The 18,334-nt window shown below is 43.1% G+C and overlaps 2 protein-coding genes across 9 annotated transcripts in view; one reads left to right on the top strand and one right to left on the bottom strand.

Annotated features, from left to right (window-relative positions):
- PRUNE1 (prune exopolyphosphatase 1) overlaps nucleotides 1–4,380 on the bottom strand; it is a 55,357-nt gene extending 50,977 nt beyond the window's left edge. The window contains exons 1-3 of one of the 5 annotated variants that reach the window (XM_074265325.1): nucleotides 1,958–2,142; nucleotides 1,688–1,843; nucleotides 891–949 (exon numbers count right to left, since the gene is read on the bottom strand). In XM_074265325.1, coding sequence (XP_074121426.1) covers nucleotides 891–949; nucleotides 1,688–1,724 — 96 coding nt within the window. In that variant the 5' untranslated portion in view covers nucleotides 1,725–1,843; nucleotides 1,958–2,142. Of the gene's footprint in view, nucleotides 1–890; nucleotides 950–1,687; nucleotides 2,143–4,243 lie in introns of those variants that run through there. The other 4 variants (XM_074265323.1, XM_074265326.1, XM_074265327.1 and 1 more) reach the window with 4 other exon arrangements.
- MINDY1 (MINDY lysine 48 deubiquitinase 1) lies at nucleotides 3,980–18,061 on the top strand. Of its 4 annotated transcripts, none has more exons than XM_074265330.1 (11): nucleotides 3,980–4,535; nucleotides 8,468–8,861; nucleotides 12,556–13,010; nucleotides 13,757–13,814; nucleotides 14,354–14,418; nucleotides 14,785–14,943; nucleotides 15,261–15,363; nucleotides 15,580–15,722; nucleotides 16,140–16,331; nucleotides 17,014–17,160; nucleotides 17,454–18,061. In XM_074265330.1, the coding sequence occupies exons 3-11, from the start codon at nucleotides 12,558–12,560 to the stop codon at nucleotides 17,532–17,534; spliced, it is 1,401 nt and encodes a 466-aa protein (XP_074121431.1). In that variant the 5' UTR covers nucleotides 3,980–4,535; nucleotides 8,468–8,861; nucleotides 12,556–12,557; the 3' UTR covers nucleotides 17,535–18,061. The 4 variants fall into 4 exon arrangements, with proteins under 4 accessions (XP_074121431.1, XP_074121433.1, XP_074121432.1 ...); XM_074265332.1 differs by having other exon boundaries at nucleotides 17,422–18,061; XM_074265331.1 differs by lacking the exon at nucleotides 3,980–4,535 and having other exon boundaries at nucleotides 8,254–8,861; nucleotides 17,422–18,061.
- Nucleotides 18,062–18,334: the final 273 nt, after the last annotated feature.

Below are 18,334 nucleotides of genomic sequence, written 5' to 3'. Positions count from 1 at the left end.
TTTATTTGTCTTTAGATCCTCAGCGTCCAGCACAGGCTGGCCTTTCAATCTCAATCTTCTGTTTTGAAGTCTTTCTTGACCACCCTATGCCACAGTAATCACTCAGCTTTTTAAAATATCAAATAGAAGAAAAGCATCCAACAAAGGATGGCCCACAATATAATGATATAATAGATCCTCGAGCAGGCATAAGACTATCATGAAAGAGCAGACTGAAATAAAGTGAGAAAGTTGAATCAAGAAAAGACCAAGGGAGACCAATTGAAGAAATCTAATCTGCAGAAACACAAGATTACTGCCAATTAATTTAGAAAGCAAAGGACACTCTCAGCCCACGATCAGGCTGGGGAAGATGGCTGAGGCATAGAGAGAAAAGAGCATGGAATAACAGGTGTAGTTCTCAATCCCCACCCCCATTCCTCACAAACTGAAAGCAGTTTAAACTGGGCAACACCCTAAGTTTTCTGATTAGGAGAGAGTGTTCAGGTCAAATATAGCAATGCTTAGTAGTGATGTGGAAACCTGAGCTTCTGATGGAAGAAATGGAATCCAAGAGCCATGAGTAAATAAGATTTTTTTCCTTTTTTTTAAAGGACCTACAAGGCAAAACCTTGGCTGCTTTGTCTTTGTGTCGCTAATCATCACCCATGGAGTACAACAGCTGAAGCCCAAATTCCAAAATCTTAGTCTGTTTGCTACATACTTTATATTACAGTATTCAGTGGTGATAAAAAATAAACAAGACAGTACCATAACAAAGCAGATCAGGCAAATTTCAATGATATTAGGCCTTAGACAGTTTTCAGGGACAGCAGGTGATTGTTGATTCCAATCTAACCCTTGAAAAACAGATAAACTTCATAGATCGTTGAACAGTCATCCTATATTACCTCCTGTGTTAGCTCAATCCTGAAGACAAGAAAATGTATGTTCATGTTGGCCATCAGTCCTAGAACAGCAAAGGACAAATTTATATGGGCCAATTTGTTCAACAGAATTATCTTTAAATAGGTCACCCTATACCACTGTGACAAAAGTTAAAGAACATCCTTCTGCAGAAAAGCTAAAAATATGTTAAGAGAAGACTTGGTTGGCTTATCAGATAGCTACCCTAAGCACCTGTAGTTTTTATTGGTAGTCGTACAGTTTATTGAGCATGAATCTTTGTCCTCATTTACTATTTCTGGTCTGAATTATATGCTCTGCCACTATTCCTTTCATATATTCCTACATTACCATTGTTTTATCCCTCCTGCTGAAGAGAAAGAATAATATTTTATATACAGCATTACAGTGCTTAACAAATGTTTGTTGAACTTAATGGATTTAATGATCCTTAGTCAAAGCAATTTGAGAACTGAACATTTAGTCCAAACCATATATAAAAGAAGCCTCTACTTGAATCCTAAGGAGGAGGATATTGAGTCAACACATTCCATTTAATAGCTAAGGTTGTTATAAACTGACCCCTTTTGCAACTTACACCATTGTTTCTGGTTCTATTTGGAGGAGGTGGGGTGGGAGTGGGTTAAATAAAACAAGAAAAATACCTTCTCCACATAGCAACTCTCAAATATTGGAAGATAGCTATTATATCTCACACACACATATATTACTGCTGCTTCCCCTACCCCCCAACTCCCTAAATTTTTTCCCCCTAAAGTAAAGTATTAGTAAAGTATTTTACCTTCGAAATACATGTAAAGATAGTCTTCAGTATTCATCAAACCTTCTTTTCTTTAAGCTAAATATGCCCTGTTCAACTAATGCTCATATCTGGGTCTCAAGGGCCTTCACCATCCTGGATGACCTTATTTGGACGTGAGTTGTCCTTTTAGTCCATCTAAACACAATTAAAAGTCACAAAGTTGGATTGGTCTTGGAGGCTACAGTATTCTTGACAACACTCTGAAATGTATAGTCTAAGGCTGTATGTTGCAGAAAAAGAGATTCTAACCTGCACTGAAATTTCATGTCCATTTCCTTTCTTCATCCTTGCTCCAGTCCATAAAAGTTGGGTATCTATTTCTCCAGGATTGATTATTAAGCATCATTATGATCAACATTTTAATTGCTAAAACACTTTTTTTCTTATACATAATATGAACTATAGAATTTTAGAGGTAAAAGACCCCAAATAGATGTCCTAAGTTTTGTTTAAGGAAAAGCTTCACATAACTGGTTTTAAAATTTGAATATTAATTATACATATAATAGAATTAACATGTTACCTATTAATATATTTAATGTATGATATTAAATTAAGAAAAATTTAATTTAAAAATTAAAATGTTTAAAATTTGTCCCTACTTCTGAAACAAGTTCTTCAGTTACCCTAAGTTAAAGAATAAATGACTGAAAAGAATTAGAAACAAAATAGATGCCCATTAACTGAGTCCAAACACACCAAAGGACAAGAATGTAATGGAGAAGCAGTTAGGTGGGGCAGTGGAGAGAGCACTGACCCTATAGTCAGAAGGACCTGAGTTAAAATCTGGCTTCAGACACTTAGCACTTCCTAGCTGTAAGACTCTGGGCAAGTCACTTAATCCCAACTGCTTTGCAAAAACAAAAACATGTAATAGGATATTACTGAGCTGTAAGAAAAAAAAAACTATGATGACTACAGGGAAGCCTGAAAAGTTTTATAGGACCTGATGTAGAGTAAAGCAAGCAGGGCCAAGAAAACATGTACTATAAGGTAAATACAAAGAATAATCACAAAATGATCAAAAGCAAATTTTGTAAAATTACAAAGCACAAGGGTGGCACCAAAGAGAAGATTCCCCTCCCTCCCATACTATTCCTCTGCAGAAGTAGAAGGCTCACAGGTATAGAGTACTGCATACATTTTCAGACTTTTTCCAATGTATTGATTGGTTTTGCTGGGTTTTTTTCTCTTCTTCCTCTTTTTTCTTTGTAAAAATAATTTTTATATGGAATAACTAGGAAAGGGTGGAAGAGCGATACTAAAAATCTTGGTGTGGTAATAAACAAAAAGTTATCAATGCAATTTATTTTAAAAAAGAATAAATAGTTGAGCCTACAAAAGGCAAGGGAACATTAGCTGATTCTCACCTCTGGACTCTTGTAAGACACTATCATCTAAGAATAGAGTACATGTTAATATTTGTTTGAATTTCATCTAATATAAGGGAGTTATGAAATCAGATCTTTATTTTTATTTTACAAACACGTGCATAGTTTTCAACATTCATCTTTGCCAAAACCTTGTTCCAAATCTTTTTCTCCCTGCCTTGGACAGCAAATAATCCAAGATAGGGTAAGCATGTGCAATTCTATACATATTTCCACATTTATCACGAATCAGGAGTTTTTAAAGGAAAAAGATAGTATCTAACTTCTCGATTGCTTTTGGCATAATGTGACCCAGAAATGAAACGTGCTGTATGACCTAGGAGAGCCTTTTTCCCTGGCTAACTTCTTACACAGGTAGCACCAGGGGTGAGTACAGAACATAGGAAACCTGTATGTGTAAACGTCCCCTCCCCCCAGTTCCTAGAGAGCAGGGAACGTCTCAATCATAATTTGATTCCCAACCTTTAGCTCCTCGGTAAGCTCTTAATACGTTTTGTCACTTTCATTCATCCGGATCACTGCACAGCCCTCGCCTCTGGGGTGTCAGTTTCTCCATCAGTAAATGGGTCTACCTGTAGCGCTACTCTCAGAGTTAGCATGGGATGCAAGGAGACCCTGAGGAGAGCGCTCCGAGTCCTGCCGACAGGAGCCCCAGCCCGGGCAGATCTGGCCAGTCCCCAGGGCGGCCAGGACAGGCTGACCCTCACGAGCCACGGGGATGAGCGCTCCCGTTTGCACACAGGCGGCCAGCTGCAGACCGGGGAGAAAACACGGGGGCAGAAGCCCACGTGCTGCGCGGGAACAGCGCTGCGGGGGGACCAGGGAATGTTTGGCTCCGAAGCCGAGCCCCAGAGCAGCTTCTTATCCGGCCCGCGCCCCCGCTCAGTCAAGGAGAAAGCCCAGCAGCCGGGCCTGCTGCCAGGCACGCACCGGCCCCAAGGCGGGGTACGCCGGGACCAACCGGCCCGAAGGAGCCTCCGGAGTCACGGCTCGGCCTCGGAGGGAGGGGCGCCCGTGACAGCGAGCCCCAGAGTCGCGGGGCTGGGAACGATCGCGCCGCCTCCGGGCCCCTGCGGCAGGCGGCGGCACTCCCCCTCCTCACCGCCCCGCCCTCACGGGAAGGGCCCGGCCCCGGCCCCGTTACCTGAAGGGCGGCTCGGCAACCCAGCAAGAAGCGCTCCATGGCCGAGCTGGAGCGGGCGCGGTGCGGCACAGCCTCTTCCCCAGCCCCACACTGCTGTCTGCCGAGCTCCCCACGACGCGCCCCGCCCCGAGCCCGGAGGCCACAGGCGGACGGCGGGAGGCGCTAGGGGCTAGCAGGGGAGGAGAGGGAGGCGGGGTTCGCACGCATCGCGTACCGACTCCGCCCCATGCCCGAAGAGGGGGCACGTCATCCGACCGCTCACGCCGCCCGACGTCATCCCGCCCTTCAGAAGGTGGAGAAACTCTCGTTCCTCGCCACGTCCGGAGCCGCCTCTTCCTTGGTCCCTCCCATAGAGCGGGTTTCCGGAGATAGGGGCGCGTCCGGGTTGGCGCAGGGCTTGCTGGGAAATGTAGTTTGTTGGTTCTGAGTAAACGTTGAAATCTAGCAATTAGATAGGTTCATTTCCTCAGGGAATGTTTAGTGGCCGTATGTAAATGTACCCAAACTTTGACTTAGGTCCTTTTCTGTCCAGTAGTTCTGATTCACAAAGTATCTAGGACAGACGTCTAGTGTGTTACATAGCATACAGTGAGCACCCTCCCTGGGCTTCCCAGGGCGGAGTCCTTATCCAAGAGAACAAAATGACCTCAAAAAAGTCCTGGGGCATTTTGACCATTCGAATTGTTAATACTAATTAATATTATTAATGCGGAAGTGCCGCGAGAAAGAGACGGTTTCCATTTTGATTTCTTCCAGATAGCATTAAAAAAAAGAAAAAAAAAAACAAGCCCCAAAAAACAACCAACCCCTTGAGGCTTTCTTCGAAGGGGGTGGGAACTGGATCAGTCAATTAGCAATTAATAAACGCCTGTTGGGATACAAAGAAAGGCAAAAGACAGCCCCTGCTCGCTATGAGTTCACAATCCAGTGGGGGGGACAATAACCGAATAGTTCGGTTCCAACGAGATACGGTACACGCAGAAAATGTATCCAATGGAGCATTAAGGGGGTTAGGAAAGGCTTCTGCACCAGCTGAGCCTGGAAGTCAGAGAAACTAGAGGGGGCGGGGCTTAAGGAGCCTGCACCTGAGCCCTTCCCCCGCTCCTGTTCCGCGGTCCCCTTCCTTATTAGGTTCACCACATAGCTAGCATTCTTATAGTGCTTTAAGGTTTGCAAAGCATTCATTCCTCTTCGTTATTTTGTTTGATCCTCACAATGACCCTGTGAGGTGGACGCCAGTATTATCTGCTTTTACAGATGAGTAAGCTGAAGTTGAAAGCAGCTCGGTGGAAAACTGATAAAGCGCTGGGCTTGGAATGAGGAAAATTCATCGGCACTAGCTCCGATGTGGACTCAGACAAGATCTGTGTGACGCTGAACAAGTCACTTAACCTTCTTTGGTTTAATTCCTCATCTGTAAAATAAATAGGGAAGGAAATGGCAAACCACGTTAGTGTCTTTGCCAAGAAAACCCAAAATAGGGTCAGGAAGAGTTGGGCAGGGCTGAAGAACATGAGAGTAACTGATTTGTTCAGGGTCAAATGACGGTGTGAGTTTGAGAGGTCCAGCGGTCCTGGGGTCAGCAGATGGGCCCCTCCCCCTCCATTGGCAGGAGGAGGATCTGCATCAGAGAAGGTATCAACATCGGGGAAGGAGTTCTACTCTGACCTAACCAAAAAATGGTCTTTGAGGGAGAGGGTGAAGATAAATGTGAAATGGCTGATTAGTAGTTCTGCAAACTGCTTTATGTGTTGACATCTATGGTCCAACTTCCTGGCATAATGAAATAGACAATATGTAACTGATTCCTTCATTATTATGCATATCTGCTAAGAAGTCTGTTCTGTCTCTTGATTTTCCTCCTCCCTTGGACCATTTCTTCTCAGACTCCTTGTTGCCTCATTATACCTATTATACTCTCTAACTGCTGGTGGAAATGGTTACATCCTGGGTCTTCTTCTGTTTTCTGGGTATATATTTGCTCAGTTCTCATGGAGTTTAACTATCATCTTTTTGCAGATGACTCTCAAATCTGTATTAACAACTTTAGTCTTTCCCCTGAGCATCAGCAAGAGCCAACTAGGCCTTTCAAACTTAATGTCCCTGAAATCCCCCTTTTTTTTTTTCAATTTAAAGCTTTTTTTATTCTCAAAACGCATGCAGATCCAGAGATATCTTAAATTTAACATATGCAGAACAGAAACTATTATCTTTCTCCCCAAAACTAGACTTCCCTAATTTCTTCCAGATTCCTAGAAATTTTAAATTTTCCTCACTTCCTAACTTTCTTTTATTTTACACATCTAATGAGCTACTAAATGTTGTATGTCTACCTCTACATCCGTTCTCACTTTGGACTCCTAATTCTATTGCCACCAGCTAGGTTTAGCCCCTCATTACTTCTTACATAGGTTGATTCCTGATTGATAGGTCTGTGCTTATGTTTTTCCCTATTCTGGTCCAACCTCTATACAACTGCCAAAGTGATTTTCTTTCAATACAGACTTCACCATCTCATTCTCTATTAAACATTAAATCCAAAAGTTCCCTCCTGACTCCAGGATTTAATATAAACAAGGCTATTAAAGCCTTTTACGATGTTCTCTCAACCTATGTTTTCTAGCTTCCTTGAACATTTCTCCCTTTCCCACAATGATGCAGCCAAACTCACCTTCTCTGTTCTTTACTGCATTCCATCTCTCATATCTCCACCTTTGTACTGGCTACTCCACATGCCCCAAATGCACTTCCGTCTCACCTCTGCTTCAGAATCACTCTCTTTAAGATGTATTCAAGCTCCCGCTGGTACACTTAGCATTTCTGAATTTCAACTGCTGGGGTCCTCCCTTTCAACTTACTTTGTATTTAACAATATTATATTTAATTTTATATTTATTTCATATACACTTTTGTGTGTACTTGTCTCCCTCAGCAGAATGTAAATTCCTGGAGAATAAGAATTGTTTGTTTTATTTGTATCCTTAGTATTTAGCAGTGTCTAGCACATATAGGTTCTTTAAAAAGCTTATTTTGGATGGACTGATACTTTCCATTGCGATACACTTAACTGTATTCATGGGCAGAATGTGACCTTGAAGGCAAACATTTTCAATTTTGAAAATGGGAGTAAGGGGTCTTATTTTAGAAGTATTGAGTCTGAGGTATCTGAAACATTCTAGCTCTCAATCTTATATAATGCTATGGATTTCTTGCCACCGGAACTCATCACTTATCCTTCTTAGATGCAGAATTTCCATCTACTCCCAACTTAAGGCATCCCCTTTTAGAGACTTCTGTTGAGTATTTTGTTTCCCTAGAACCTAGTACAATGCCTGCTCCTAGAGTCACTGAATGCTTGATCAATCAGAATTTAGAAATGGAATTTCTACCTTTGTCACTTCTCTTCTCAGGGTTATGGAGTTTAACTCTCATCTTTTTGCAGATGACTCTCAAATCTGTATTAACAACTGTAGTCTTTCCCCTGAGCATCAGCAAGAGCCAACTAGGCCTTTCAAACTTAATGTCCCTGAAATACCTTCATCCTACGCTTCTTATCCCAATAGTAATGCACTTCCTGTTCCTTCAAACATTTTCAGTTACTTTTCCTTTTTATTTTCCTCTCTCAATCCCCTGCTTCTACTTTGATGCTCCCTAAATTGGTAATTAGTGGGGATGACAGTAGTGGGGAAATGGCCAAAGAACTGACTGTGCTGCCTTCTCAGTTACCACTGGGTGTAAGGTTGTCTAAATAGAGCTCTATCAGCTCATCTAAGGTTCAAAAATGACACAGCAAGGTTCGGGGAAAGAACAAGGGCTAATAGGGGCCAAAAAAAAGACAAAATGCATGTTGGCATTAAATGAGTCAATTGCAGGTAACACCCAGAAACCTCCCCGGTTGTTCCCCGAGCTCTGGGTGGGCAGCCCGTAATCCCCTCCCTCTCCTGCTCCTCCTCCCCCTTTCTCTCTCCCCCTCCCCCCCACGTTCTTGCTCTTCCCTGCTCTCACCAGAGAGGCACAAGAGTCCCCGTCCTCTCTAGCAGCAGTGGGAGGGAACAGAAAGGCTCTGTTGTTTTTCTCGGCTTCCTTCTTGTTCTCCCTCTCCCTCTCTCTGCCTGTCGCCAGCTGCTGACCACGGCAGATGGCCCTTAGGAAAACCTTGTGGAATTCAGCAGGCTGCCCCCTGCCCCAGGGAATCCGTCTCTAACTGATGATTTCTCTTCATAGAAAAAAAGGAGGAGGAAAAGAAGAAGAAGAAGCAGAAACTTCTCCCTGGAAAGCCAGGCTTTAGCCAGGGCCTGGAGAGCACACCCTGGACCTGGATACCCTCCCGAAGGCTCCAGGGGGCTGCGTAATCGAAGGGTGGACAGGATGGGGCTGAGAAGAGATAGCTGAGCTCTATCTGGCCGTCCCCCTCTCTTTCCCACTGCCCGACAGCGGGGGGCGTGAATCCCCAAACTGCTGGGACCAAGCCTGGGACCGATCACTTCTGAAGCCCATCTGCCCAGGTGTTGACAGCTGTAAGAAGAGACTGAGGCTGAGCCGGAGAGCATCCTTCTCTGGACTGGGAGTCCCCCCGCAAACTCCTGCACCGAGTCCTGGACAACTCCCTCCGGTTTTGGTAAAACTTTCTTTTAATGACTTCCCTTACCCTGACCTCTCTTTCCTATTTAGCCTTTAGAGATGACTCCACCTTCCCAAGCTTTATTCTGAAAGGTCTTTGGAGGGGGAGGAACGGAAGAGAAGTTTTTTGTTTCTTACATTCTCTCTCCTTGAAGGCTTCTTGCTCCTTTGTGTAGGGAAGTGCATGGGACACCACCACGCTGTTTGAGTGATTTGGAGGAGAAACTCTGAACCATGACTTGAGAGTTTGGGGGAGACTGAAATGGAATCTGGTACAATGGGGGACTTAGGAGAAAGGGACGTTCCCTGTGGTCTCCTTGAATTAGCTCCGAGTCTCTCTTTCCTTTTGCCTTCTTGTCTGCCATAATTGGCTGTTGCCTAAGAATTGCCTGTTAATGCCCCTTATGACTCAAGAAGGGGCTGAGGCTTTGTTTCATCCTCACTAACCTCAGGTAGAGAATATGGTTAAGTGTTTGGGGGGCCAAGAAGAAGAGAGAATTGATCAATTTGGGTCTGAATATTCTTGCATAACCTCTGCTACAATGAAATCCCAAAGCCCATCACACCAAGGGTAGGCATGGGGCAGGATACTCTTTGTATACCATAAGGATTGTGAGCTTTCTGCATCTCTGTCCGTTTAGGTTGTCTGGCACCTAGCCCCTCATCTAGTCCCTTCTGACCTGATAGGACCCCATGCTTTTTATTTCATCCTATTTTTTTGGAGGTAATGGGGTTAAGTGACTTGCACAGGGTCACACAGCTGACTCCAGAACTGGTGCTATATCCATTGTACCACTTATTAGCTCCATTTCCATTCTTTTTAAAGAGTATCTGCTTCTGGAGTTGCTAATTAGCTTCATTTCTTCAGATTAATTATAAATAGATTTTGGTACTTACAAAAGGTAGAAGAGGGCCTTTCCAAGCTGTTCCACATTTACCCACCATTTTAATATCAATTTCCTGAGTTTTCTTTAAGTCTCCTCTGGAAGGCTGGGGGAATAGGACAGAGAGAAACAGAGAGACAGACAGAAAGATAGAGATAGAGATAGAAACAGAGACTGACAGACAAGACAGAGAAAGAGAGAAGGGAATAAGAAATCAAAATACTTCCCATGCATTCTAACTTAAAATGAACAAACATTTAGAAATGCATATTTAAGTTCAGAGAATGGGTAGTTGGAAAACTGCTACCGTATTCCTTCGATTCTCTTATCCTGAACTTTCATTTCCCATACCCTATCTCCAGTTCTTCCTGTTACTTCTACCCCAAATATCTGTCAAAATGGGGAGCATTCTGGGCTAGCATAAGGAAATGAAAAAAATAAGAATATGCATTAAATAAGTAAATTATTTACTGATCCAGTTACGTATAATTGAAAGCTCAACCTCTTAAGTTCTGGGTTCACAAGTGGACGTCTTTTTGTCTACTATCATTCCCAGAGTTGTCTTTAGGAAATTTCCGACTGTAACTCAACCTTAGTCTCTAACCATTGGGGTAAAAGGATCCCTGCCTCCTGTATAAGCACTCAAGATACTAGTGTATATTAGGTACAGGACAAACTTTATTCTACTCTTCAGAAAATGCAAAAACAAGTATTCACAGAAGTCTCTAAGCAGTCAGTAAGATTCTCCTTGCCTTGCCAGTGAGTCCCACCTTCTTCAAAAGGTCTATGTGGTCCTCCAGACCCCGTGGTTCAAATTTTTTTTAAGAAGTAAAGTGAATATGAGGTTGTTAGGGAGGCAAACTCCAAATATTCTGATAAATTTCTGTTTCATCTTCATGTAGGCATTAAGCTTTAGAATATTACCCTGAAGATTTAGACTATTCTTAAAAAGAAAAGTTTTGCTACATATAAACCCCCTTCCCACTGGACCTATACCATCTAAATAATTCATGATAATAGAGGATAAAGAGATCTTTTGCTCAGTTTCATTCTCTTGTTGCTCTTTCAGTTCAAGGAACCATGTGTATGATCCTCTTCTCCCTTAAGAGGTTTGTCCTTACCAGTAACTTCCCTTTTATCTGTAAAATCCTGAGAATCAGAATTCTCAGACTTGAAGTTATTAAAGAAACAATCCTAAAGCCAATGTTGTCCAGAAAATGCCCCTTTCTCCTATGAGAAGATAGGATCATATCAACCAGGACCTTGACGTTGATTAAGAAATCTCCCCAACATCCAGGAGGTATTGTGGTTCTTGGATTTTGGCTCCAGGAACAATCATTTCAAGCCAAATAGATGATAGTAATGTACTTTTCATGTGCCTCTGCCCAAAGGAAGTCATTACAGAAAGGAAGATGAATTTGGGAATCTTCAGAGCCTAGGTCTTCTCTCTACTCTGTCTTCCAAAAAAAAAAGATGGAAGGCATGGTATGTCTACATTAGTTTATAGGCCCTGTAAAAAGGAGTTCTCTGACCCAATGACTGTCAACTAATCCATTCCAAGTCAAGCCACAACAGCCTAAACCAGTCTATAATCACTCATCGTCCATGAGTTATGAATACATCTACAAATGCCAATAAAAATGTCCACATCCATAGAGAGACAGAATTAAAATTCCAGACAAAGGTTCATGTCTCTACAGAGCTAAACAGGTTTATCATGGAATTCCAAGGGTATATTTTATATCCAACCAAGGGAAAAATGCATATGGAGAGAGCAAGGTTCCAAAGAGTTGAATATATTAATGAAATAGACTTAAAAGGAAAGTAATTCCTATCTTCCAATTAGTCCAGAAAGATTTCTTATACTATTTTAAGAACTGCTTATATACTCTGAGGCTGGCAATTTCAATTTAGTCTCCAAAATTGATTCTTATATTTCTCCTTATCATCCACTGGGAAGTTCTTCTCAAGGTCTATCTTTTACTCTCCTACTGCAATTTGGGACCATGCAAGGAAAGAAGGTTTTCTTAGAAAAACATAAAATTTCTACAAATCCCTAAAGGGGACATTGTTCTAAGTCTCTTTCCTAAAAACTCCATGAACCTTAAACCTGTTCAGTCCTTTACCCCTCATGAAAACGAAGGGAGAAAGCAGATAACTTGGTCATTGAGGGAAAACAAAATCTCTATCTATTCAAAGTATCTCTAGAGCAGATAGATAGCAGGGTCTTGGTGAAAGACAGAGGGGCCAGACAATGATTTCAACTCTTCTTTCTAAGAGTTATACTTGTGGTTACTGCCTTGATGATCTTCCTTGGGTGAGCAGAAACCAGGGTTTTAATAATAATTAGTACTGTTGGGGGGGATCTCTTTTGTCTGTGTCTCATTCCTCTTGTTTCTCTTCTCATTCTTGTTCCTTTTTCTCTTTTCTTTATTCTTTTTATTTCTGAGTTGATTCCAGTTTGTGCTCCTGATTTCACTGGAGTAACCCACCACATATCTGTATGTTTTGCCCTTTGTTCCATCTTGTAATAGCCAGATAGAGGGAGGCTGATCAGCTGGTAACCCAGGAAAAGAAGAAGTTAGTCCTGTTTGTACCCAGTAGAGGAGCAGTACCTAAACCACCTAAACCACACCCAGAATTTCATCACTGTCACTACTCTCTTTTTCCTAGGCTTTCCTGTATCTACATTTTTCTGATGCTTAGCTTTTCCCTAAACTATTCATTTTGCTGACAGCCAAGCCTGGTTTGAACACATCCTTGTGATCATTGAAGAGAGTTCATTGCTTCCTTCTTGCTTCCTTCTAGCCATGGAGAACACTCAGCCTGGCCAACCATCCCCTGATGAGATCAAAACTCCAGAAGCAGATATTCCTGAAAATAAAGAAGTCCTGTCAGAGTCAGAGTTGGACCCTAAAGACAAAGATGCTCAGGATACTAAGGGTACAGATGGAGGGCAAGAAGTAATAGACCAAGTCTCACTGCTCACCGAAGACAAGGATAACTTGGAATCACCGCCTCCAGAAGATGGTCCACAACAACCAGAGCCAGTTCTAGGGACCCAGCCTTCAGCAGAGGCAGTGAAGGTGGAACCCAACCCTCAGGAGCTTCCCCAGTCTCCTTCAAACCATCAGCATGAGACTGACTTCTACTGTGTGAAGTGGATTCCCTGGAAGGGGGAACGGACACCCATTATCACTCAAAGCACCAATGGGCCTTGTCCACTGCTTGCCATCATGAACATCCTTTTTCTTCAGTGGAAGGTATATATAGATATATAAAATGTATATGTATTTACATATATATATATATACACACACACACACACACACACATATATATATATGCATATAGAAGAGGGCATAGGAGTTTCTGCTGAGGGGAAGAGTGGAATGTCTCCTTTTCTACATCATTCCTGTTTCTTTCAAATAGCAACAGAACTTCATATTATGCCATCTGTTTCAATAACTCAAAGATAGATCCCATTCTTCTTTGTCCTTTCCCCTTGAAAAATGAGTTTTTCCTGGCATTTAATGCTGCCTTTTTTTTTTTTTTCCTGAGGCAATTGGGATTAAGTGACTTGCCCAGGGTCACACAACTAGGAAGTGTTAAGTGTCTGAGGTCAGATTTGAATTCAGGTCCTCCTGACTTCAGGGCTGGTGCTTTATCTACTGCACCACCTAGCCACCCCAATCTTGCCACTTTTAAAAATTGTAGTTATAGGGGCAGCTGGGTGGCGCAGTGGATAGAGCACCAGCCCTGAATTCAGGAGAATCCGAGTTCAAATCTGGTCTCAGACACTTAACACTTCCTAGCTGTGTGACCCTGGGCAAGTCACTTAACCCCAGCCTCAGGGGGAAAAAAAAAATTGTAGTTATAGATGTTTTTATTCACATTACTTCATTCCCCTAGCCTTCCCCTCTTCCTCTCATAGGTCTCTTTTTCTACAATGCTTTGTAAAAAGGACAGACACACCATTAATTCTTTAGGCCTTCTTTTTTGTCTTCAGGTGAAGCTGGCCCCTCAAAAGGAAATGATTACTTCAGATGAGCTAATGGCACACCTTGGTGAGTGAGTTGCATATAGATACTCAATGCAAACTGTTTGGTCATGTATACATATATTGTATTTAATTTATACTCTAACATATTTAACATGTATTGGTCGACCTGCCATGAGGGGGGGGGGCGGGGAGGGAAGGAGGGGAAAAAATTGGAACAAAAGTTTTGGCAATTGTCAACGTTGTAAAATTACCCATGTATATATCTGGTAAATAAAAACTATTATTATTAGATACTCAATGCAGCTCTGCAGGTAGTTGATTTACCTAGAATTGAAATTCAGAATAACAAGGGGTTTTTCCAGATATTTTCTATAAATCTGACTGGTAAAAGAACACAAGATTGGTAGTCAGGTTGGTTGGCTACTATCTTTCTGACTAACTTCTTTGGACTTGGTTACTCACTTATTAAATTAGGGCGTTGAGACTAGATGCATTCTAAGATATCTTCATATCTGTATTCTGTATGAATCTCCAATTCTCCTGGATAAAGAACTTGTTTGGGAGGTTTGTCTGGGTTGATTCATAAGGAGCTTTTTACTGTAGGAGACTGCCTACTATCCATCAAGCCACAAGAGAAGTCAGAAGCACTACAGCTAAACTTTCAACAGGTAAGGCAGGAGGAACTTCTAAGATAGCTAGAGATCTGAAGAATTTGTAGGATTTGTAGGGAATGGAAGTGAGCAAATCATCATTGGGCAATTTAGACAAACTTTCTCCCCTCTTTCCCTAGTATTTTTCCATTTTCCCCATTTTAAGGCAGGAATTCTTTTCCCTGGGAAGATCTGTTTGGGTTGAAGAAGCAAAGTAGGTATTAGAAGGGGATGGATGAATCACACAAAGTTCTAGAGGGAGGTAAATCAAGACTGTTGGGCCTTAGGGTGTACAGAAATAGCAGGATTCAGTTCTCTTCTCGGAGATGTGTGAAGGCTGTGTAGGTGCGGACTGGCTTCTTTATCCCTTCCCCACTCTCTCAGAATGTGGACGATGCCATGACAGTACTACCCAAACTGGCCACGGGTCTGGATGTCAATGTGCGCTTCACAGGCGTCTCTGATTTTGAATATACACCCGAGTGCAGTGTCTTTGATCTCCTCGGAATTCCCCTTTACCACGGTTGGCTGGTGGATCCCCAGGTAAGAATGAAAATAATTCAATTTCTCCAAACAAAACTGAAGCAGCAGAAATGTTGGGGAGAGCAGCAAGGACAGAATGGAGCTTAAAAGGGAAAGGAGAGGAAGAAGGCTGAAGAGGCTATTAAATACAGAAGAAATGATTGATGGGAATTTCTGGGCAGATTAATCTTAAACAAAAGACATTATGATGAAGTGTAAATACTGTGTTCACCCTGTACCAATTCTTTAGGAGTTGAGGGATGGGACCCTTTTGGTCATGTTACTGTAGCCAAGGTGGGCGAGTTTTCCTCATTTATTTAACTTCATCGTCCCTGCAGAGCCCTGAGGCTGTGAGCGCAGTTGGTAAACTGAGCTACAACCAGCTGGTGGAGAAGATCATCACCTGTAAGCACTCAAATGATACCAACCTTGTGACAGAAGGTAACACTCTCCTCTTTGCCCTTAGAACACAGCCCTGCTTTATGGGGAGGGGAAACTGAGGCAAGCAGTAGGGCAGGTGGAGGGAATATTTGGGGAGATAAAGATGTTGCACTCTACAGGGCCCCCAGAGTCCCAGGGTCATCTCTGGGTGCTCCTTTCAACTTCAGATCCTGGATCTAGACCAGAGTTCATCTCCTTCTGTGCTTCCCTTGCCAGGCCTAATCGCAGAGCAGTTCCTGGAAGTGACGGCAGCACAGCTGACATACCATGGACTGTGTGAGCTGACCGCGGCGGCCAAGGAAGGAGAACTCAGCGTCTTTTTTCGAAACAATCACTTTAGCACTATGATCAAACATAAGGTGATGGAGGGTTCAGGGGGTTGGTTAAGGGCTTACATATTCCTGTCATATTTTCTACATCCTATGCTCCCAAGTCCCTCAGTTTAAGATAACATCCTTCAGTGAAGAACTTAGTTATGATTCCATTTCCGTGTCCTTAGGTAGCAAGCACTGTAGTAAGGAAGAGGTAGAGAGAGCAGGACCTCAAGGATCACATGCGAGAGATATTTGTGTTCGGATATCCCCTTGTTCCCAAATAATCTCTAAATCTATGATCCTATGGGAACGTGTGCTAAAAATAACCAAAATTATACTCACTCTTTCACCAAACCTAGGAGATTCCAATGTGCCCCAATTGCCTCCTAGCAGTTGGGTCTTCACAAAAATCCCCAAGTCTCTCCTCATCTGTTTTCTGAACACTCTCTTCTACTTTGACAGAGTCATCTCTACCTGCTGGTCACCGATCAGGGCTTTCTGCAGGAAGAACAGGTGGTTTGGGAGAGCTTGCACAATGTGGATGGAGACAGCTGCTTCTGTGACTCGGACTTCCACCTGAGCCATGCTCTGGGCAAGGAGACTGGGGCTGGCAACGGGGCTCAATCTCAGGAGACACAACGACAAGTGGATCAGGTGAGTGAGACAGGCAGGGGCTTCTATTGGTTTCAGGGGGTAACAGCAGGTAAAGAGTAAGGGAAGCAATTTGATGTTCAATGTGGTTTAGAGGATGTAGTCCAGCTTCTCAACCATTTCTGTGTCATCAACCTCTTTGGCACTTTAATGTTTTTTGTTTTGTTATGCCCATTTTGCAATTGAAGGGAATGCTAGATTTCATTTGGAGGCTAGGGAAAATACAGTTGTGTATTTTTATCCCATTCCAACTCACAAACCTCCTGAAGTATTTCCTAGACTCCTGGGTCTATGGATTTGGGGAGGGGTAAAATGGGGTGCTCAAACTATGGCCCGCAGGCCAGATGCAGCCGCTGAGGAGGGTCGGAGACAGAGCGTGAGCTTTTGTTGTTACTCTAGTCCGGCCCTCCCACAGTCTGAGGGACAGTGAACTGGCCCCCTATTTAAAAAGTTTGAGGACCACTGAGTAGACTATCCATAGACTTTCTTTCTTCTCCTGTCTTCAATTCCCCACTTATTGTCTGGAATATCTCTGTCTACAGGAGGCTAACTGGTTTTTGGTTTTCTTTTATCTTTGCCTATAAGGCATAAAGGATTGAGGTGGGGACTGGAGTGGGATAAGGGATTTATTTGTAAAGCTAGACCTAAGTTTCCCTAGTGTCTTTAGCCCCGTTTTGTTTTTTAGGATTATATGATTGCCCTGTCTCTCCAGCAACAACAGCAACAAGCCACTTTGGGTCTCAGTGATCTGGAACTAGCCAGGCAGCTGCAACAGGAGGAATACCAGCAACAGCAGGCCCAGCCTGCGCCACCCCGTGCCCCTTCCCCACAGGTGAACCACCTAATTATGTTTTTCCTAGCACTTCTGTAGTTCGCCCTCCTAGAAAAGGCCTGTTCTTCAGTCCCTCCCTGATGCTAGTCCATTTCCCCATGTGTCCCCAGTCTCAATGTTCCCAGCTCCTGCTTTTCTCACCTTCTAATTCCTAACCTCCCAATACCTTCCTGTCCCAAGATCCCATTAGTACCCCCTTTCCTTTTTGTCTTCTCCAAAGTCCCATAAGCCTAGACTCTATTTTTCTTGATACTTTTCTAGGGTTGATTGACCACTTGTTCATGTTGCTACAGGAGAGAGGAGCTTCATCTGGACGTCCAGCTGGAGAACGTAGGCAGCGGTCAAAGCAGGAGTCAGACTGTGTCCTTCTATAGCTGTATCCCAAGCCAAGCTGCTGTGCCTAGTCTGATGTGCCCCATTTCTTTGAGAGGTTCCTCATTATGGCTCCTCCATTTGCCTGCCTGTTTACCCTAGCCCCCCCTGGGTTTTCTTAGTCGTGGGGTACTAGGGAGCAGGGAGCAATTGCCACGGCAAGAGCTGATCAAGTCCAAGGGGCTGTTCTCAGTGTTGTCCAAGGGTTGTGCCTCCTATATCTCACACCCACCTGCTGCTGTCCCCGATCCTTCTCCCCATTATACAGGGAAGCATCAAGATGAGGGGCAGGGTTCATGCCGCCCCATCTTTTGCTCCATAATACAAAGACACTAATGCACAGACTCAGGCTCCTGGGTGAAATGGCTTAGTCTAGAGTATCCCTTTCTCCCTATCTCCAGTTTGCTGGACTTCTCTTGGCTATGCCCAGGATATGCTTCTCGTTTTGGTTTCAGGGTTTTGTTTGGGTTTCTACCTGGCATTTGTAATGCCTTCTTAGAAGTTTGAAAATAAAACTTCTTTCCTGAGATTTTTGTTTTGTTTTGTTTTTAAACCTTACCTTTCATATCATATTTAGAGCAAGGTGAAGTATTTGTTGTGATGAGGTGTGGAGAAAGGGGGGGAAATGTGGAGGGAGCCACCAGAGAAAGATTACACTCTATTTTGTTGCTCTTGTTTTTCATCATAGGCCCTATATTCATAGTGTTCTCATTCTAAATCATCACTTGGTGCATGAGATTTGGGTCAGGCTACCTGCAGATCACTGAAGTGCTAAAAGATTTCCAGGTCCCAAGTCCTTATA

Source organism: Sminthopsis crassicaudata, chromosome 4 (assembly GCF_048593235.1).
Source record: "Sminthopsis crassicaudata isolate SCR6 chromosome 4, ASM4859323v1, whole genome shotgun sequence".
Taxonomy (NCBI): domain Eukaryota; kingdom Metazoa; phylum Chordata; class Mammalia; order Dasyuromorphia; family Dasyuridae; genus Sminthopsis; species Sminthopsis crassicaudata.
Note: the sequence above shows the minus strand (reverse complement) of the source record. Positions and strands in the feature narration are given on the sequence as shown.

Coding starts and splice junctions, on each gene's coding strand:
- MINDY1 (XM_074265330.1), top strand. CDS start 12,558: ATGGAGAACACTCAGCCTGGCCAACCATCCCCTGATGAGATCAAAACT. Junction 14,419..14,784: donor TACAGCTAAACTTTCAACAG/GTAAGGCAGGAG, acceptor CCACTCTCTCAG/AATGTGGACGATGCCATGAC. Junction 17,161..17,453: donor CCCGTGCCCCTTCCCCACAG/GTGAACCACCTA, acceptor ATGTTGCTACAG/GAGAGAGGAGCTTCATCTGG.